The sequence below is a fragment of the Salmo trutta genome, chromosome 6 (genome assembly GCF_901001165.1).
Source record: "Salmo trutta chromosome 6, fSalTru1.1, whole genome shotgun sequence".
Lineage (NCBI taxonomy): Eukaryota > Metazoa > Chordata > Actinopteri > Salmoniformes > Salmonidae > Salmo > Salmo trutta.
This window is the reverse complement of record NC_042962.1, coordinates 15717643-15740758: the sequence shown is the minus strand read 5'-3', so window position 1 is coordinate 15740758 and position 23116 is coordinate 15717643. Positions and strand designations below refer to the sequence as shown.

Below are 23116 nucleotides of genomic sequence, written 5' to 3'. Positions count from 1 at the left end.
GATATGGTTTCTGCAGTTTGTTCGGACGGAGCTCCAGTCATGCTGGGAAGAAAGTCTGGTTTTGGTGCGCTAGTGAAAGCCGATGCACCACACATCATTGTTACGCATTGTATTCTGCACAGGCATGCGTTGGCAACAAAAACCTGGCCTCCAAAACTGGCAGAAGCATTAAAAATTGTGGTGGAATGCATGAACTATGTGCGAAATAGTGCTCTGAGGCACCGCATCTTCAGTGAGCTGTGTAAAGAAATGGGCTCTGAATTCGAGGTACTTCTGTACCATTCTAACGTTCGGTGGTTATCCCGGGGACAGGTGCTGAATCGTGTTTTTGCTGTGCGTGTGGAATTAGCCCTGTTTTTGCAAGAGCACCAACATCGTCATGCAGATTGCTTAAAAAATTCTGAGTTCATTCTCATTTTAGCGTACATGGCTGATATCTTCGCAGCTCTCAATCATCTCAATCAACAGATGCAGGGCGGTGGAGTCAACATCATCGAAGCGGAAGAAAACCTGAAGGCTTTTCAAAAAAAGCTACCGTTATGGAAACGACGAACAGAGAACGATAACTTCGCAAACTTTCCCCTGCTGGACGACTGTGTAAGTAAGATCGAAGATGTATCTGGAATCGGAGACATTTCTGTACCCGCGGAACTGAAGCAAGCAATTGCCACGCACTTAGATGAGCTTGCAAAGTCTCTCGACGGATACTTCCCTACAAGAGAGTCATATCCAGCATGGGTGAGACAGCCGTTCACGTTTAGTGTTGAGACAACAGATGTCAATGATGAATACCTCGATGAAATCATTGAAATTCAGCAGAGCCAGGTTCAACAGCAACTCTTCAGAACAACAACGCTCTCAACGTTTTGGTGTCAACAAATGGTAACGTACCCTGTTATTGCTAAGAAAGCTCTGGAGATTTTCATACCGTTTGTTACAACATATCTTTGCGAGCAATCCTTTTCGAGGATGCTGGACATAAAAACGAAGAAAAGGAACAGAGACTTTTTTGCGAAAATGACATGAGAGTGGCACTTGCCAAGGTGAAGCCGCGCATTTCTGAACTGGTCTCTGAAAGGCAACAGCAGAAGTCACACTGATTTGCAGTAAATATTCATTATTTTGTTTTTGTGTGAAAATCATGTTTTAATGGTTTTGTTCTTTGAACACTGATGTTGATGCACGGTTCATTTTGTGCACCAGTAAAATATATACCTATGTTTTGAATTTTATTTTTCCAATTAAGAAGGGTTCGGTGAATGCGCATATGAAACTGGTGGGGGTCAGTACCTCCAACAAGGTTAAGAACCACTGCGCTAGAGGAAAGATAGTTATAAACGCTAGAGGAAAAGGAGTTATAAACGCTAGAGGAAAGATAGTTATAAACGCTAGAGGAAAGATAGGATGTAACCCCTTCTGGTGTGTATAACTTTATGTCCTCCACACAGTCGTCTCAGGCAGATAATGAGCTTGCTTGGCTTGAGGCCTGACCGTAAAGCAGCATGTTAGGATACAACTGTTGTTTCTTGCCTCAAGCTCAGTACCAGTACTACCATCGAGACACTGACACAAATAACAATATGCTGGCTTTCCCCCAAATGGCTTCTTCAGTTGTGTGTTGTGTTTCTGTAATTAATTCAAGTAAATATGCGTTCATTGTGAAATGACCCTCTGCTATTATTTAGTTGGAATTCATACTTATCAAAATTGTAAATAGATACAAATGTATTTAAAATGTGTTTTCACTTGTTCCTTCGCAGGCGAGGATGACAGCTTGGCCCTCAAGGGGAAACTGACCGTGGGGGACATCTTCAGGAAGGACTTCAAGGTTCACGACCCTGAGGCCAAGTGGATCAACAGTGAGTACTCTATTGATGTCGTAGAGGGGTGGTCATGAGACATCCATATGGGTGATCCATCATGAAATTCACTGTGGACATTCAAACAGGGTTATACATTTCCCACCAAAAGGTCAAGTTATGCTAATTAACCTGAGCTTAAGACTTTTTGAAGAATTTGTTGGGGTTGGTAGTCGAATATCTAAGGCAATTGTGACTATATAGTAGGAACTCTGTTTTCAGTTGGTCGATGTATAGGTTTAACTGAACAGCAGGAAAGTTTCAACACTGAGTTCCATTGAATGGAACACTTCCACTTCCTACACTGCTAACATCGATTTGGAATCATTATTGCAACGGTGTGAATAACATCGATTGAGCCCTCCGTTCTACTAACAACAGCTTCTGCACCAATGATCTCATTGCCCATCAGGGAATCAGCTCATCTTTAGATGTTAGCAAACACAGTGTAATGAGTGTGTGTTGAATCAATGTCATGTGAAACGGCTCATCTCACTATCTTGATAGGGGTGGTTTTACCACTCTCAGATCAGTGAATAGAATACACCAGCTCATCCCTAAATGTTAACCATGCTGTAATAATGTATGTTACTGTGTTGAATCAACGTTAGTAAGGAGCCCTGACTGGTGCTCTGTTATATACAGAGGGGTGATACTATGGGTGATCTGACCAACTCAAATGATTAAAAAGCAGATTTTTTTGAGTCAGTGTTGAACAGAGTTAGAGATTCCCAATGCGTGTGCTCAGTCCTCTACCGACTGCCTAAAAAGGTTACATTAAATGGATCCAGTGTTTTTCTGAGACCACTTTCTCCGCCAAGCCTTAGATGACAGCAATTAGAACTAGCTATGTGTGCCTGCGTGTGTGCGTGTCAGCCAGTGTGTAGGAGTCAGTATAGTCGAAAAAGGTCAAGGATTAGAGGGGTTGACAGGACTTGCTCTATCCTCGTGTAAAACAGTGAAAGAGTGCGTGAAGTCTCCAGTCGATCACATGAAAGTGAAGTGTGTTTTCTAGTTTTTATTTTTGTAATTTTTTATTTTATTTAACTAGGCAAGTCAGTTAAGAACAAATTCTTATTTACAATGACGTCCTACCAAAAGGCAAAAGGCCTCCTGCGGGGATGGGGGCCTGGGATTAAAAATAAATACAATATAAATATAGGACAAAACACACATCACAACAAGAGAGACAACACTACACAAAGAGAGACCTAAGACAACAACTGTAACGATCGTCTGTTGAAGAAGGGGACCAAAGCGCAGCGTGGTGAGTGTTCATTATAATATTTAATAATAAGAAACACTTTAACAAAAGAAACAAACGAAAGCCAACAGTTCTGTCAGGTCACAATGTACAAAACAGAAAATAACTACCCACAAAACCCCAATGGAAAAAGGCTGCCTAAGTATGACTCCCAATCAGCGACAACGATGTACAGCTGTCCCTGATTGAGAGCCATACCAGGCCAAAACAAAGAAATACAAAGCATAGAAAAAAGGACATAGAATGCCCACCCAAATCACACCCTGACACCCTGACCAGGGCGTGACAACAACATAGCAATGTTGCACATGTTGCCTGTGAAAGAAAATACAATTTTGACTGCAACTGTTGAAACAGAGCAGACACATTATATTAACCCACGCCTGGTTTCAATAGAATGATCAGGGCCTGACTCCTAGAGGCACTTTACAGCCAAAGGATTAATGAAGCAACTTTGATATAACTCATGCCTAATGAAGCTGTCTTCTCCTATCAGCCAATAGTCTCCCCTAAAGAGGGTGCAGATGGGAGAGAGTACACTGAGTATGTCCAGGCCTGTTCAAGTACTGTACGAAGCTTCCTTTCTTTATTCTTCCCTTCCCCGTCCTTGATATAATCAATGATCTGACACATTTCGGTGGTTGAGGACAAAAGCCTCTAAACATACTGCTTTCACCAATTCAGTACCATCTGATCATTAGTGACTGTCTTACATCCAGTGTTTCTTGGGGCCCACAAAATGGTTAACAAATCTATGAAAGTGAATGAGTTGCTGCAAACGGCAAAAAAAGTAGGCACTGTTTGGATGTTAACATCTGTGCTTCTTTAAGTCATTCTCCTCAGGAAATGTTCCTCACTGCATGAAACACCAAGCAATTAATACTATAGTATTTTCCTGTGTCAATAGAATGCTGCGTTCTGTCACTTTGATAAGCTGATTAATAATAGCCTCCATACGTTCTCCATACTGTAGCCTACGTGGCCACCATGAAATGGAAGTAATCTTAAAGATATGCCTTTCTACTGTAGCTGTTTATGGTTGACAGACAGCAACCTGCCTGCAGAAAGTCTTCTTAGGGACCCTGTAGATGCAGCTGCCAAAGAAGGAAAGAGACTAGAGGTCCGTTATCGACTGATTATTTGATGTTCGTTAGCGTGTCATATTCATTTAGCGATGTGCAGAGCGCCGAGCATTCAGAACTTGCAATTATTGGCTTCCGAGGACAGGACTGGAATGTACATTTTTTGTAAACCTAATTTAGCCAGGAATTATATATTTTTCGATGTTCTTGAGCCATCAATCAATTTCCTGGGAGACATTTGTAATTTAGCCTCTAGAATTTATAATGAATCAATGAGTTTATTTTGTTGCTGATAAGTCCAAATCCTTTTGGGGGTATTTTATGGCAATATAAGCTGAGTTCATTATGAATTCAGACAGCACAAGCTGCTCATGGTGTTGCGATTTGAATACCCCTGCGGCCTTGTTTTATCACAATCTTTAACAGTAACCAGTGGTGTAAAGTACTTAAGTCAATCTTAGCTAGCTATCTAAGCATTTTGAATGCTTAGCAGGACAGGAAAATTGTCCATTCACGCACTTATCAAGAGAACATCCCTGGTCATCCCTACTGCCTCTAGCAGCCTTACTAAACACAAGTTTATCCCAGTAATCTATAACAGGAACCTTGTTTCATCACAATCTATAACAGGAACCTTGTTTCATCACAATCTATAACAGGAACCTTGTTTCATCACAATCTATAACAGGAACCTTGTTTCATCACAATCTATAACAGGAACCTTGTTTCATCACAATCTATAACAGGAACCTTGTTTCATCACAATCTATAACAGTAACCTTGTTTCATCACAATCTATAACAGGAACCTTGTTTCATCACAATCTATAACAGTAACCTTGTTTCATCACAATCTATAACAGGAACCTTGTTTCATCACAATCTATAACAGGAACCTTGTTTCATCACAATCTATAACAGGAACCTTGCATCACTGTTTGCCTCCATGGAACTCTCCTACATTAGCCTGGTCCCAGATCTATTTGTGCGGTCTTGCCAACTCCTGTGGTTATTGTCATGCCAAAATGACCATAGAAGTTGGCAACAGCACAAGAGATCTGGCACCAGGTTACTTCTGTATCTATTTGCCCTTAACGATGGAATCCGCAGTAGGCAGAAATAGCGCCATGACTGCCTCACCACCGTTGTTATTATTTTTGTTGCAGAGCTGAGGAGTGTTGCGCAGCCTGTTAAAATAAATTGCAGCACATATTGTGCTCTTCTATCGCTCGTGCAATTATGTCAGAGGGGAAAAAACTATGTTCGTTGTTTGCAGTAACTTCTTTGTTGTCGTAATATTGCAAATGAACGTGGCTGTTTCACCATGAAGGATTTCAGCTTTAAAGACCCCCATCACCATTCTAAACAAATCCACCGCCCATCATCATTGGATTTACTCCGCTACATCATTTTTCTATTAGCATATCCCATTGTTATTCTGTGTATGTCTATCTCCGGCATAAAATCACAATCAAACGCATCAACATAATTTTCATCCAGCAATGATAAATTAAAACCTGGTTCAATATTATTGCATTGTTTCTAGCAGCTGCTCTCTGTTTGAATGAAGCAGTATAACCTTGTACGGCTATACTGACTCCTACACACTGGTCGACACACACACACACACACTCCTGTCCTCCTGGCTGATGTATGCTAAACATGTAGGGAGAAGAGATTTGCTGAACGCCATCAAGCAAACAGACATGATTGGCCAAATAAGTATCTTTTAACCTTGATCAGAGCTGATGACTGACCTGGGTGGTGATTTGCCTGAGAGCAGCACCACAAGCAAAGTAGTGCCCCCTAGTGTCAAAGCTTCATTTTACAGCTTCATTTTATAGAGTGCAAGTCTTTCATTACATTCAGATTATGATTGTAACGGTCTAGCCGGCGCGGGGGCCGTATCTGTCCCATGACCTGATTCAATTCGGCCCGCGGAATCATGCTCAAATTACATAAAGAATTTGCGATAGTAAAATTTTGAAAAACGTATTTGTTATTTAAATTAAAAGCCCAATGAACACTCGCCTTTGTGTAATGATTTAACTCCCACCGCTTGTGGGACATTTATTTTGAAGGCACGTATAAATAACAACTGCACGAGGACAGGCAGTGACTGACAGGCTGACACACGTCACAGTTACAAATAGTAGCTAGCTAGAAATTTCGCTAAAATTTGTTTTTCTAAGATTTCAAAGAAAAGGAAAGTAGACAATGGATGTAGGGTGTTCCAGTGAGAGTGGACATCAAAATATTTCTTTATTGAGGTATCAGGGAAGCTGTGAGCTTAGTGTGCAAAGAGAGCATCGCTGTTGAAAGACTACAACTTGTCACAATACTTCTAGACGTAACATGCAGAGAAATATAGGAATATGTCTTCTGAGCAGAGGGCAAGTGCATCGAAAGAGTTGCTTTCTCAGTTGCAAAAGCAGCAATGACTTTTCAGAAAGCTGCGTTCAGCCAACATCGGAATTGCGAGAGCTAGCTATGTACTGTCCCACATAATTGCTAAACATAGCAAGCCATTCGATAAGAGAGAATTCATTAAAGAATGTTTAATTGACTCTGCATCAAAACTTTGCCCCGACAAGAAAGAGCTGTTTGAAAATGTTTCCCTGTCAAGACGAACAGTGACACGGCGTGTTGAGGACATCACAGAGAATATGGAACAACAGTTGGAAGACAAGGTAAAGGATTTCACTTATTTCTCCTTGGCCCTGGGTGAGAGCAGTGATGCACGTGACATGACGCAGTTGTTGATATTCTTACGAGGCATAACCCCATGAACCCCAGACTTTGAATTTACAGAAGAGCTTGCTTCAGTACTGTCAATGAAGAGCACAACCACAGGGAAAGATTTATTGGAGGAGGTTAGTAAGTGTGGGGCAAAGCTGGGACTGAGTTTTGAAAAGTTATCCGGTGTGACCACTGATGGGTGCCCAAACTTGACAGGAAAAAACGTTGGCCGTTTGAAAAGGATACAAGATCAAGTAGCTGAGCAGAACCCAGATCAGAAAATGATTTTCCTGCATTGTATTATTCATCAGGAGGTGCTCTGAAAATGTGGTCTGAAAATTGAGCCATGTTGTGGATACAGTCACTAAAGGGGTGAACTTCATAAGAGCAAACTCTTTAAACCACAGACAGTTTGTCTCATTGATGGAAGAGACAGAGTCGGGTCATGCAGATCTCCCCTACCACATAAATGTGACATGGCTGAGTTTGGGGAAGGTGCTTAAAAGGGTGTGGGACCTGAAGTCGGAGATTGATGAGTTTTTGCAAATTGAAAGTTGACTGATTTTGCCTTCACCGTGAACATTATGGCCCTCATGAATTAACTGAATTCCAAACTACAAGGGAAGGGTCTTTTTGCACATCAGATGTACAGCCTTGTCAAAACCTTCAAGGGAAAATTACACCTCCTGACCCGCCAAGTAGAAGCCAACAATCTCACCCACCTTCCGACACTACTAGTCTGTTCTCTATCAGATGACAACAATCTCACCCACCTTCCAACACCACTAGTCTGTTCTCTATCAGATGACAACAATCTCACCCACCTTCCGACACTACTAGTCTGTTCTCTATCAGATGACAACAATCTCACCCACCTTCCAACACTACTAGTCTGTTCTCTATCAGATGACAACAATCTCACCCACCTTCCGACACTACTAGTCTGTTCTCTATCAGATGACAACAATCTCACCCACCTTCCGACACTACTAGTCTGTTCTCTATCAGATGACAACAATCTCACCCACCGTCCGACACTACTAGTCTGTTCTCTATCAGATGACCAGCGGGAGAAGTATACATCGCTGCTGCGTGCTTTGAACGGTGAGTTTTCTCCTCGTTTTGAGGATTTCAAAGTGTTGGAAAATGACATGCTGTTGGTTTCCTCTCCTTTCACCTTCAGTGTGGATAACGCTCCCACTGACCTGCAACTTGAGCTTATCGATCTTCAGTCTGATGCAGTGATTGGAGAACTATTTAAAACAACGTCACTGACGAGGTTCTATGCATCTCTCGATGAACAAAACTTTCCAAAGATTAGGAGTCATGCTCAGAATATTTTTGTACTGTTTTGGTCAACCTATGTATGTGAACAGACATTTTCAGTGATGAAATATAACAAGTCAAGGCACAGATCATCTCTTACTGACTCTCACCTCTCAGCAATCCTGCGCACAACGACGTCAGAAACTATACCTGACTTCACTGCTCTAGTCAATGCCCATCAGAGACTTCACTCCTCACACTGATTCAGTAGTTTAAATGTAATGTTGAGCTTTCTCTCTTTCTTATTGTTTGTTTTTGTGCATACCCGTTAACAAGAGTTTTGTCCATGGTGCTGAATGCACAGTGTACTTTCCCTCTGTGTAGTTCATGTTTAATAATGAAAATACCTACCAAAAGGAGAACATGGATGTGGTTTATTTCTGTGTGTGTTAAAAAGTAAAGTAAGTAGCATATCTGGATGTGATTTACAGTAGATATATCTGTCAACACAGTCATGCACATGCTGTATAATCCTGTAAATGCAAAAATATATTCTAATGTGGCCCTCCATGGAAAATAATTGCCCAGGCCTGGTCTAGCAGCATAGCCGCGGGAAGATGTTTGGAGGTGAGGCCCAGGAAAAAAATGTTTTGCCCGTGCTACAGACGGCTATATCGGTCCGCTAATAGAGGACTAGTAAAGACCCAGCGCACTACTTTTGTGAAGAAAAGTGGTATAAATATTTTTGGGATTCCGATTTTTCAGGGGAGACTGCAGCACCCCTACTTACCCGCGGCTAGGGCTAGCCCAGGGTTTCCCAAACTCGGTCCTCGGGACCCCAAGGGTGGCATGTTTTGCCCCGAACACTACACAGCTGATTCGAATTATCAAAGCTTGATGATTAGTTGATTATTTGAATCAACTGTGCAGTGCTAGGGCAAAAAACTAAACGTGCTCCCCTTGGAGTCCCGAGGACCAAGTTTGGGAAACCCTGGGCTAGCAGGTCATTCTAAATTAATTGGAAGGGCACGAAGTGAATACAGCAGTATCTGACCAATCCAGGCATTCTCCTCTGTAGACTGTGTGGTTCTGTCCCTCTTGAAAAGAAAAGCTGCAATAACAAAACAAAAAACTAAGTGAAGCACACTTTAACCTCAGTGACCAGTGCTAGTAATTGAATAGGAAACTATTTTAGCATAGCTAACTCAGCCAACCACAACACTCTCACTGTCCTCAATAAGAAGCTTCACTATGTCCTCAGTAAGAAGCTTCACTATGTCCTCAGTAAGAAGCTTCACTATGTCCTCAGTAAGAAGCTTCACTATGTCCTCAATTAGAAGCTTCACTATGTCCTCAATAAGAAGCTTCACTATGTCCTCAATAAGAAGCTTCACTATGTCCTCAATAAGAAGCTTCATTATGTCCTCATGCAATGTTGTGTATTAGCCCTTTCCTCACAGCAGGTATAGCAATAAATTTTCCTGTTAAACCAAAACCACATTCTGTGTGTTTTTAGTCTTTTCATGTTTATTGTAATTTACTCGAGGCTGCCCTATGCAAATTGTACTCTTGCTTGTTGCGTTGAGCGGCGTGCTGTGGCTCTGAGACAGAATAATTTTTTTTTAAGAACGTGAACACCATGATAAGGAGGTTTAGTGTTGCCGTTATGGGGCTGGTTTGATGCCGGCCGGTGTACTCGTAGGATTCAAGCAATGGGCTGGGGGTAAAAAATGAGTCTCAGAGGCGACCTTGATCGGTGTTGCTGATAACCATAAATCAAGGTAAAAACTCCTATCCAGCCCACCGGACAGGAGCCATCGGCAGCTCACACACTTCTATTCCCTCCCGTCTCCTACTTTAGGGAATGGGTTCATACAATACTCTATACAGATATTATGGCAAGGCTCTCTGCTGTGGAATTATATTGTTGTATTAGGGAGGCTTGACTATGGCCCCTTTCAGAGATAAGGTCGTCCTATTCAAATGGTAAACGGTTTCTACAAGTCATGGGTTGAGGTGTAGAGCCTGGAATAAAGGAAAAGACGGGAAAAGGTTGAAGTATATGTATTTGTTTTCTTCAATAGACGTCCTCAAGATGACTAGAAAACTCAATAGAGGGTAAGCTTCCCTCTACATATACAGTACAAAGAGATGGTAAGCTTCCCTCCGCATGTACAAATAGATGGTAAGATTCCCTCCACGTATACAGTACAAAGAGATGGTAAGATTCCCTCCACGTATACAGTACAGAGAGATGGTAAGATTCCCTCCACGTATACAGTACAAAGAGATGGTAAGCTTCCCTCCACGTATACAGTACAGAGAGATGCATGAATATTATTCACAATCCGACCTCAATCCTAAAAGATCAATAATAATTGTACAAACAGAGAGGGTAAGGAGCAGCTTAAATAGAAACCTGAGCTGTAATTCATGTCTAAAATTAAGCCATTTAAATTCAGGGTATACATCCTGCAGGGGTCAATTCTGGGTCCTGTACTTTTTACTGTTTAGATTAACAATGTTGACTTGTCTGTAAAAAAAGAAAAAAAGTCACTTGCACTTTTATAATGATGATACAGTTGTATATATTATTTCCCCCACTGTTGTCCAGGCTCTATTTGAACTACAGTCTGCCTTCATTGCTTTACAGAAAAACGAATAAAATATTTTTTTATGCTAACAGATCCCTCTGTACATGTTAAATTATAGTTTGCCCCCACGCTTATAGGCTATGTGTTTGTGGATTGACTGAAGTGAATCAACCTACAGCAGCCAAGGTGATAATGGCTGGGATACATTTTGCTTGTTTTTTCTGATCTCCAAATAGCATTTTTACATTTTTAAATTGTATAGAAATGCAGTAAATTAGCTTAAACTTTCTTAAAATGTCTTGGGGGGGTGTAAATAGCCTATTAGCTATACAAATAGCCGCTATACTCACATTAACTCAGCACCGGGATTAAAAACTATACTCTAACACATACAGAGGGACCTGGTAGCATAAAAAATATTTTATTAACAAAAGGTAAACAAATAGGTTTGCTTTACAGAACTTTTTTGTTTTTGCAATTTTACAGCTAATTTTGCCATGGGGGGGAGACTGTTTCGCAGTTTTAAAAGCAAATTTCTTGCAATTCTAAACATTTTGCCATGACTTAAGCCATGCTAATATGATATCTGAATGAGAGTGACTAACAAAATCAATGTGGGCCCCTGGGCACGTGCCCTGGGTGCCAGGTCGGTAATCCGGACATGATTACTACAAGTTTAGATAGCTGGCAAGACTAACTACACTAATTAACTTTTTTTACATTTTCTTTACTGACATAGGCTAATTACAGTGCCTTCAGAAAGTATTCACACCCCTTGGCATTTTCCACATTGTTGTGTTACAGTTTTTATTTATAAAAAATAAATAAAAAATGAAAAGCTGAAATGTCTTGAGTCAATAAGTATTCAACTCCTTTGTTATGGCAAGCCTAAATACGTTCAAGAGTAAAAATTCACATAAAATGTTTTTGCTTAACAAGTCCCATAAGTTGCATGGACTCACTCTGTGTGCAATAATAGTGTTTAACATGATTTTTTAATGACTACCTCATCTCTGTATCCCACACACACAAATTATCTGTAAGGTACCTCAGAGGTGCAGTACATTTCAAACACAGATTCAACCACAAAGACCAGGGAGGTTTTCCAGTGACTCGCAAAGAATGGCACTTCATGGTAGATAGGTTAAAAAAAGAAGACATTGAATATTTTTTACATTTTATTTCACCTTTATTTAACCAGGTAGGCCAGTTGAGAACAAGTTCTCATTTATAACTGCGACCTGGCCAAGATAAAGCCAAGCAGTGCGACAAAAACAACAACACAGAGTTACACATGGGATAAACAAAAGTACAGTCAATAACAATAGAAAAATCTATATACAGTGTGTGCAAATGGAGTAAGGAGGTAAGGCAATAAATAGGCCATAGTAGCGAAGTAATTACAATTTAGCAAATTAACACTGGAGTGATAGATGTGCAAGTAGAAATACTGGTGTGCAAAAAAAGTAAATAAAAACAATATGAAGATGAGGTAGTTAGTTGGTTGGGCTATTTACAGATTGGCTGTGTACAGCTGCAGCGATCCGTGAGCTGCTCCGATAGCTGATGCTTAAAGTTAGTAAGGGAGATATGTCTCCAACTTCAGGGATTTAAAAACAAAATACATTTTGCAATTCATTCCAGTCATTGGCAACAGAGAACTGGAAGAAAAGGAGGCCAAAGCAGGTGTTGGCTTTGGGGATGACCAGTGAGATCTACCTGCTGGAGCGCCTCCTACGGGTGGGTGTTATGGTGACCAGTGAGCTGAGATAAGGCGGAGCTTTACCTAGCAAAGACTTATAGATGACCTGGAGTCAGTGGGTATGGCGACGAATATGTGGCAAGAGCCAGCCAACGAGAGCATACAGGTCGCAGTGGTGGGTGGTATATGGGGTTTTGGTGACAAAAAGGATGGCACTGTGATAGACTGCATCCAGTTTGCAGAGTAGAGTGTTGGAGGCTATTTTGTAAATGACATCGCCGAAGTCGAGGATCGGTAGGATAGTCCGTTTTACGAGGGTATGTTTGGCAGCGTGAGTGAAGGAGGCTTTGTTGCGAAATAGGAAGCCAATTCTAGATTTAATTTTGGATTGGAGATGCTTAATGTGAGTCTGGAAGGAGAGTTTACAGACTAGCCAGATGCCTAGGTATTTGTAGTTGTCCACATATTCTAAGTCAGAACCGTCCAGAGTAGTGATGCTAGTCAGGCGGGTGGGTGCGGGCAGCGACCAGTTGAAAAGCATGCATTTAGTTTTACTAGCGTTTAAGAGCAGTTGGAGGCCATGGAAGAAGTGTTGTATGGCGTTGAAGCTCGTTTGGAGGTTTGTTAACAGAGTGTCCAAAGAAAGGCCAGATGTATACAGAATGGTGTCGTCTGCGTAGAGGTGGATCAAGGAATCACCCGCAGCAAGAGCGACATAATTGATATATACAGAGAAAAGAGCCGGCCTGTGAATTGATAGACTGCCAGAGGTCCGGACAACAGGCCCTCCGATTTGACACACTGAACTCTATCTGAGAAGTAGTTGGTGAACCAGGCGAGGCAGTCATTTGAGAAACCAAGGCTGTTGAGTCTGCTGATAAGAATACGGTGATTGACAGAGTTGAAAGCCTTAGCCAGGTCGATGAAGACGGCTGCACAGTACTGTCTTTTATCGATGGCGGTTATGATATCGTTTAGTACCTTGAGCGTGGCTGAGGTGCACCCGTGACCAGCTCGGAAACTGGATTGCACAGCGGAGACGGTATGGTGGGATTCGAAATGGTCAGTGATCTGTTTGTTAACTTGGCTTTCGAAGACTTTGGAAAGGCAGAGCAGGATGGATATAGGTCTGTAACAGTTTGGGTCTAGAGTGTCACCCCCTTTGAAGAGGGGGATGACCGCGGCAGCTTTCCAATCTTTGGGAATCTCAGACGATACAAAAGAGAGGTTGAACAGACTAGTATTAGGGGTTGCAACAATGGCGGCAGATCATTTTAGAAAGAGAGAGTCCAGATTGTCTAGCCCAGCTGATTTGTACGGGTCCTGGTTTTGCAGCTCTTTCAGAACAGCTGCTATCTGGATTTGGGTGAAGGAGAAGCTGGGGAGGCTTGGGCAAGAGCTGCAGGGGGTGCGGAGCTGATGGTTGGGGTAGCCAGGAGGAAAGCATGGCCAGCCGTAGAGAAATGCTTCTTGAAATTCTCGATTATCGTGGATTTATCAGTGGTGACAGTGTTTCCTAGCCTCAGAGCAGTGGGCAGCAGGGAGGAGGTGCTCTTATTCTCCATGGACTACAGATTATCCCTTTGATCATGGTGAAGTTATTAATTACACTTTGGATGGTGTATCAATACACCTAGTCACCACAAAGATACAGACGTCCTTCCTAACTCAGTTGCCGAAGAGGAAGGAAACCGCTCAGGGATTTCACCATGATGCCAATTGGGACTTTTAAACAGTTACAGAGTTGAATGGCTGTGATGATAGGAGCAAACTGAGGATGGATCAACAACGTTGTAGTTACTCCACAAAACTAACCTAATTAACAGAGTGAAAAGAAGCCTGCACAGAATAAAAAATATTCCAAATCATGCATCCTGTTTGCAACAAGGCACTAAAGAAATATTGGCAAAAATGTGGCAAAGCAATTCACTTTTTGTCCTGAAGTGTTACGTATGTTTGGTGCAAATTCAATACAACACATTGCTGAGTACCGCTCTCCATATTTTCAATCATAGTGATGACTGCATCATGTAATGGGTATTCTTGTAATAGTTAAGGACTGGGGAGCTTTTCAGGATAAAAAAGAAATGGAATGGAGCTAAGCACAGGCAAAATCCTAGAGGAAAACCTAGTTCAGTCTGCTTTCTACCAGACACTGGGAGATTAATTCACCTTTCTGCAGGACAATAACTTAAAACACAAGGCCAAATCTACACTGGAGTTGCTTACCAAGAAGACAGTGAATCTTCCTGACTGGCTGAGTTACAGTTTTGACTTAAATGTACTTGAAAATCTATGGCAAGACCTGAAAATGGTTGTCTAGCAATGATCAACAACCAATTTGACAGAATAGAATAATGGGCAAATGTTGCACAATCCAGGTGTGGAAAGCTCTTAGGGACTTGCACAGAAAGACTCACAGCTGTAATCGCTGCCGAAGGTGCTTCTACAAAGTATTGCCTCGGGGGTGTGCTTACTTATGTAAATTAGATATTTCTGTATTTCTTTTAAAATAAATTTGCAAAAATGTCTAAAACCATGTTTTCACTTTGTCATTATGTGATATCGTGTGTAACGGTAGCTAACACTGTTCCATACAGATTTTGCGTACCGCGGCATTCAAACGAGACTGCGATGAAAACTAATGGGACTGTAGCGACATTGTTGGCATCAAAATCCAGGGCGTTGATTGAGATGGTAATACACCAATAGTATTAGAGAAAAAACGGACCCCTCTGACACTGTACGATACATTGTGACATATCACGACGTATCGCACGTCACGCATTATGCAGCACATTGTGTGCCGTACAGCGTCTTTAAACCAGGGGTAGCGCTTCTCTTGCAGATTAAAAACAAGTGAAAGGGACAGGGAAAGGGGGATACCTCGTCAATTGTACAACTGAATGCATTCATTTTTCTCATAATCACTGCAAGCCATCATGACTCTCAAAAGTCGCAACAGCCGCAGTTGACTTGTGAAGTTAACTTTAGCGTCGACCAAAAAACCCTATTCAAATTCAACACAAACCTTCAAATGTGTTATTATTATTTTTTTTATTTACCATTTTTAGGTATATAATGACACGTTATATAAACTCTTTATAGTGTTTTATAAACATTTTAGAGGTGATAAGTTGGACAAATCGGGTGAAAAAATCAGTTTCCCTATACGACATATCTCCCCCTTTGACTATTACTCAGTAGCCTTCGCTTCCCCCTCGCAAGTTTTAAAAAGACCAGGCGGAGCTCCATTGCCTTCTTCAATCATGCAGAGACGGGTAGCATGAAGGTCACGTCATTGATTTCGCTGGAAAACAGAAAAAATGTGCTTTACAAAGGTATTCATATTACATTTGACCTGGAAGTATACATTTTTGGGGCCGCTAAACTACGGTCACGTGTATGAAACACTGTCAAGTACGGAAGTTTGTTAGTTATCGTTAGATGGGTGAGAGAAAAAAATCGATACTGAACAAAAATATAAACGCAACATGTGAAGTGTTGGTCCCATGTTTCATGAGCTGAAATAAAAGAGTTAGGTAAATCAGCTTTTAGTTTTTTTGCACCGTGTTTGTGGATCTATCGTCAAAATGTTCTTAAATGTTTTGGTGCCTCTAGGGCAATTCAGAAAGCTGATTGAGGACCTTTTTTGCTGATGAATGTGTAAAGTTTTTTATCGGCGTCTTTCTGCCTGTATTTTGTATTTATATTTTGATGTGTATTTCTGTAATGTTTCTGTATTTCATCTGTAAAAAAGACCTTGGTCTCAGTATGACTACCTGATAAAATAAAGGTTAAAAAAAAGTATTTTTGAATGACATGATGCATAAGACCGGAGACCTGCTGCTTAACTTTCTCCCAGACATCTTTGGCCTCTTGTCGATTTCAACTTCCCCCTTAATCACTTTATCCTGGCGCCAGGTCTGGGCTTGTATCGTTTTTTTTTATCAGTCTAACCATCATCCGCTCAGCCTTCAGGAGGACAAATGACCCAGAACAGGAAAGGAAAATATATTTCACACCTAGCTTTACATTGTAACCTCAACTCACCTGTCATTTAATGATGTTCAGGTTGTAAAGCTGGTTGTAATGGTGTCATTTCAACCAGCTTTGCCCGCTGAGAAGCTGTATGGAAGAAAGACGTCTCTCTGTAGTCAATTATCGGGTTATACACTGAACAAAAATATAAACGCAACATGTAAAGTGTTGGTCCCATGTTTCATGAGCTGAAATAAAAGATCCCAGAAATATTCCATGTGCATGGCATATCGAGAAGCTAATTAAACAGCATGATCATTACACAGGTGCCCCTTCTGCTGGGGACAATAAAAGGCCACTCTAAAATGTGCAGTTTTGTCACACAACACAACGCCATAGATGTCTCAAGTTTTGAGGAAGCGTGCAATTGGCATTCTGACTGCAGGAATGTCTACCAGAGCTGTTGCCAGAGAATTGACTGTTCTCTACCATAAGCCGCCTCCAACGTCGTTTTAGAGAATTTGGCAGTACGTTCAGCTGGCCTCACAACCGCAAACCACGTGTATTTAATAATAAATATTTTTTTCACCTTTTTTTAACTAGGCAAGTCAGTAAAGAACAAATTCTTATTTACAATGACGGCCTAGGAACAGTGGGTTAACTGCCTTGTTCAGGGGCAGAATGACAGATTTTTACCTCGTCAGCACAGGGATTCCGTCACGGATCCCTCCGGAACTTTCATCACACACACATGTCCCCTATTCCCACTGATTAGTATTTGTAAATATGTGCCCTTTGGTTTCCATAGTCTTGTCAATTATTGTTACAATGTCCGTTGGTGCGTGTGAGTACCTGTGCTGTGTGTTTTGGGCTTTCGTGCCCTTGTGGATTGCGCAGATGATTATGGGTCTCGTCCCGTGTGTTAATCATTGTGCGTGCATGTATTATTTATTCGAGGTACTCCTTGCTCTTTTGTTTGGGTTTCAACCCTGTGTTTTTGTTACGTGTTTGTTTGGTCTTCATGCCCTTACACGGCACGCCGTAATTTGAGCTTAATAAAAAACCGTATTACGCATTCCTGTGTCTGTTTCCCAAATCATTTATACCAACGTGACAGATTCGATCTAGCAACCTGACGGTTTCTAGCCCAATGCTCTAACTACTAGGCTACCTGCCGCTCCGTGTATGGTGTGGTGTGGGAGAGCGGTTTGCTGATGTCAACATTGTGAACAGAATGCCCCATGGTGTCAGTAGGTTTATGGTATGGGCAGGCATAAGCTACAGACAATGAACACAAGTGCATTTTATGGATGGCAATTTCAATGTACAGAGATACCGTGACGAGATCCTGAGGCCCATTGTTATGCCATTCATCCACCGCCATCACCTCAGGTTTCAGCATGATAATGTACGGCCCCATGTCGTAAGGATCTGTTCACAATTCCTGGAAGCTGAAAATGTCCCAGTTCTTCCATTGCATGTATACACACAAGACATTTCACCCATTGAGCATGTTTTGGATTCTCTGGATTGACGTGTACAACAGCGTGTTCCAGTTCCCGCCAATATTCAGCAACTTCGCACAGCCATTGAAGAGGAGTGGGACAACATTCCACAGCCCAAAATCAACAGCCTGATCAACTCTAAGCGAAGGAGATGTCGTGCTGCATGAGGCAAATGGTGGTCACACCAGATGCTGAATGGTTTTCTGATCCACGCCTCTACCTTTTTTTTTAAGTATCTGTGACCCACAGATGCATATCTGTATTCCCAGTCATGTGAAATCCATAGATTAGGGTCTAATGAATTGATTTCAATTGACTGATTTCCTTATATAAACTGTAACTCAGTAAAATCTTTGAAATTGTTGCACGTTGGGTTTATATTTTTGTTCAGTATATATTTGGATAAATGTATGAGTATTCTTGGTGTGTTCATTGCTGGCACTCAGCGGTACAATAAAGGAAACAGCGATACATTGACTGTTTTTTCTGTGGCATAGTACCAGAACTCAGGACTGGTACTCAGTACCAGAACTCAGGAAAGATTGAGAGGAAGTGGAACGATCTCGCTCATTGTCAGAACAGCCTGAACAGACTGAATGGGCTGATGCAGCTCCCTGAAGAAGAATGGAGGGAATGGGACAAGGAGAGAGAGGGAGAAATGGAAGCAGAGGGAGAGAATAGTCCTTAACATGGTTGGTTGAGGGGGTGACTATGATATCCAACAGGCCTGGGAACTTAGTATTTCTGAATCATTTGGCATCAAAACACTTTTTGGACAGATTTACTATGCGATTGCAGCAAGTGCAAAGCTTGAATTTGTTTGTTTTTAAGGAAATTGAACTTGGAGTACAGAACAACAATAAAATAATGAGCTTGAGGAGAAGGTATAATTTAAGTAAATAGTTATATTTTAGCTTTGTCCTTGGTGTTTTATCCCTTAATGTTTATCCCTTAATGTTTTATCCCTTTATCCCTTAACATTGCAAACACATAATAAATATGTTTCAATAATAATCCTTGGATTGGAAAGTAGCCTAAAGCTTTTCTTCCGTTCATTGAAAGCTAGCCTAGTGGCCACAGTAGCGCTGACTGTGGATGTGCTTATTATTATCTCATTCTAATGAAGCTGTCATCTACAGTTAGAAAGGGAAAAACCACTTGCCTGAAGCGTCAATTAAGCACACAGTGGTATGGAGCATTCGGTCTGTAGGGCTCAGAAGAGATCATGGAAGAGTGGTAGTACAAGATCATAGTATGCATAAAAGGTTAAGTGTGAATATTCATAAGGTAAATGGTCTTTGAAGTGTTGTTTGAAAGGGGAACATCTATTGCACTCTCAACATTCAATCTCTCTCACACACGCATGCATGCACACAGTCACGCACAAACACACCTGTCTTCCTGTGATCTGTAGTGAGGGAGGGATGTTGCCCAGAGCAGGAGGCTGAATGAATAAGACATGGTGCAGGAGTAGAGGTGAGGATCAGAAGGGAAAGCGAGCACCCTAGGCTAACGCAGAGCCAGTGAAGGGAGCCCTGATGGAGAGGTGAGGAGGGAGAAGGTCCTCCTTCTCCCTCAGAAGGGAAAGCGAGCACCCTAGGCTAATGCAGAGCCAGTGAAGGGAGCCCTGATGGAGAGGTGAGGAGGGAGAAGGAGGACAAGATGGAGTGCAGTAGAGCGACAGAGAGCAAGACTAAGAATGCCCTTGGTGGTGTGAAACAGGGATGGATAGATGGCAGGGGTCAGTGAAAGAGAGAAAGCCCTGGGGTCTTTGAAATGAGAAGAAAGACGACGGGATGTTTGGGTCTGTTTAGCGAGAGAGGGGGAGTGGTGGATGGTGAAGGTGGAAATGATGGACTGTTGGGGTGGACAGTAAATGCCATAAAGGCAGTGCATGGTCGGAAGGAGAAGATGAAGTGATCTCAGGTGACTGGAAGGGTAGACAACAGAAAAAATGCAGCATTGAGATGGAATAAAGATTGGACTCTGAGGGAGGGAAAAAGACAGGCAGACAGACGGTTGAATAATATGGGCAGCCAAGTGTTTGTTCAGGATGAAATTAGGTGAGAACAGATCAAAACCGGGAGGAGAAGAGATGGAAAGAGGATAGGGGGAGAAGAAATGGAAAGAGGATAGGGGGAGAAGAGATGGAAAGATGATAGGATGAGAAGAGATTGAGAGGATAGGGGGAGAAGAGATTGAGAGGATAGGATGAGAAGAGATTGAGAGGATAGGACGAGAAGAGATATTGAGAGGATAGGACGAGAAGAGATGGAAAGAGGATAGGACGAGAAGAGATGGAAAGAGGATAGGATGAGAAGAGATTGAAAGAGGATAGGAGGAGAAGAGATGGAAAGAGGATAGGATGAGAAGAGATTGAGAGGATAGGATGAGAAGAGATTGAGAGGATAGGATGAGAAGAGATGGAAAGAGGATAGGACGAGAAGAGATGGAAAGAGGATAGGAGGAGAAGAGATGGAAAGAGGATAGGATGAGAAGAGATTGAGAGGATAGGACGAGAAGAGATATTGAGAGGATAGGACAAGAAGAGATTGAAAGCGGATAGGATGAGAAGAGATGGAAAGAGGATGGGAGGAGAAGAGATGGAAAGAGGATGGGAGGAGAAGAGATGGAAAGAGGATAGCTTACCTTAGGTTTAGCTTTACATGGATGCAAAATATGGAACAGTAATAGCATACAAGAGGGTTGGATTGGATTTTTAGAATGCTTTCCTAGATGCTCTTAAGTGCTTTACATTGATATGATGGAAATGTGCTGATGCAAAGGATAGAAAAAGAAAAGTAGGTATGGAGTGAGGCGAAAGAGGTAGATATTCAGGACAGAGTCTGAATGGTAGACTGGCACACAGGAGGTGGAATAGCAAACACTGTATAGGACATGAGGACAGACCCAAACTGTCCTAGAGGGAATGAGTGATTATAGAAGAGGGACCAAACAGAGAAGACCGAGTGAGAGACAGGAGCGATGACAACTCCAGCGGAGGAGTGAGCAAGATGAGACTCCTGTCTATAAACCTGGGGAGGGGACAGGTCAGGTGTAGAGTACACAGCCAATCGCTGAACACAGAAGGTCACTTTTAACTGGAACAATGAACGTCAAACGAATACATTCAAAATGCAAAGAGGATCATTTATATGTGTGCTAAACAAGGTCAAAGGAATATATTAAAGTGCAGAGAAGCAATTGAGCATGTAACGTCCTGAGTGTTGTTCATTACTATGGCAAAATGATCCACAGTAATGCGGTAGTTTTTAATCTTGATACAAGGCTGTGAATATTGCAGTGCAGGGAAGTGCTATCGATAGCATAGCGCTCAGCATTTGGCCAGGGAATTCTAAAAACCCAGAATTGTCACTCTTTCACACCCAACTTTTTGAATGAATGTTGTCATGATGGTAATTTTGTCACCTCTTATGGACAATTATTTATTCTAGCAGATAATGAATGCTCCCAACAACAATCTGTCCCCAATTAACACTCAACCAGAGCCATATTCTCAGCTCTCATGGCTCTTGACTGAAACAACATTCAGAAATGGGCTTTTATCGTCCTTGTCCCATAAAGGGCAAAGTCATTGTGAAGATAAGAACAACTTTTATCTCTCTATTGCAATGTTCTACGCTCTCTGGAGCGGGTCTTCGCGACTGCAGGCATCTTGGAAGCCTGTTCGAGAGTTTGGTATAGAATCTAGGAGCTAGGACGGATATAGTCAATATAACTATTTGTTTAGCACTTTTGAAATGTACAGTGACAGAATTCAGAACATGGGCCGTTCTTACAGTGCTCTCCCTGTACACCAAGTTAGAACCGTAGAGTAAATAAAGGGGGTATATAAGCAGACAATGAAAGCTCTTACAATATTCAATGATTACCTTTCTCTAAAACAGGTTATAGGCTACAGTAGAACAGTCAGAACAGTAGGTGAAATTAATAGTGGTTAATAGACCAAATTATCAGTGTGAAGCACATGGGCTACTAACAGCTTACTACACAACATACATGTAGTATTACTTTCTTAGCTACAGTATACATATCTCCCTGGCATATTACATCATTTATGAAGCAGCATACAATACATTTTTGAACTCACATTGTTGTGCTCGGCTCACTTGAACAGGAAGGTGGCGTGGTGGTCCTCTAAGTTAGCAGTTGTTTTGAGCATGACACAAGTCTTGCTTCATTGACAGCATGGCCAATGTTGAATGTTTATCATTTTAAACTTGGAAAAGATCCCCTTAATCCCAGATTTGGGAACACACAGCCACTGTCCCTGATTCCTTCCAAGCCACTCGTTGAATTTGCGATTTCCAACTTGTTGTATAATGTTTATGTCCAATGGCCGATGAGCACTGATACATGTGCCGTGTCTTTGGCTATGCCGGATTAAGTGATATGACATGCTAACTTATAAAATTATTTCTCTGTAATTAATATTACCTGATTAAGCTAATCATGTAAATGTAATTAACTAGAAAGTCGGGGCACCACAGAAGAACGTTTATAGAGCTGTTATTTTCCGAATAAACTCTTAAAATACTTAGTAATATTTTACATCGATAGCAGTCAATATTAACCCTTATCTTATTTTCAGTCTCATAATGAAAGTTGTAAATTCTTAGTTATCTTCACGAACCCTGGCTAACAAGTTGAATCAGCAATACAAAATTGGGTTTAATTATTTATTTACTAAATACCTAACTAATCACACAGAATTACAAATACACAGAATACAAATGATGTCATACAGAAAACGTCCTGGTGGACGGAGCCTGTATCATGGCTGGTTACACAAAGAAAAGGGGGTTGGGCTTGAATGAAATAGCGGGAAGACTTAGGAACAAAGAAACAGCAGCTATGCTATCGTAAATACATTATCTTATGCATTCTAAATTACCGCCCATTTGGAAAAGGAAAATGCAATAAATATTTACTCTGAGCTGCGCTTCGGTAGATTGGTCGTAGATGCTGGCCGGGTTGGCCAACAGATCTTCCTGTAGTGGAAGAATGTCAATGGTGGTAACTTGGATACGTGGTGGTATCTTCGTCTGGTTGTTAGACTGGATCCGTCGTCCGTCCTTTCCTAGCCCACGTTAGCAGCGGCTAA

At 41.6% G+C, this 23116-nt stretch overlaps 1 protein-coding gene across 6 annotated transcripts in view; it reads left to right on the top strand.

The window, feature by feature from the left end:
- The window catches only part of LOC115195538 (dipeptidyl aminopeptidase-like protein 6), a 339411-nt gene that overhangs the window by 282826 nt on the left and 33469 nt on the right, over positions 1-23116 (top strand). For all 6 annotated transcript variants that reach the window (XM_029755481.1, XM_029755484.1, XM_029755482.1 and 3 more), the window contains one exon: positions 1761-1859. In XM_029755481.1, the coding sequence (XP_029611341.1) occupies positions 1761-1859 (99 nt within the window). The remainder of the gene's footprint in view (positions 1-1760; positions 1860-23116) is intronic.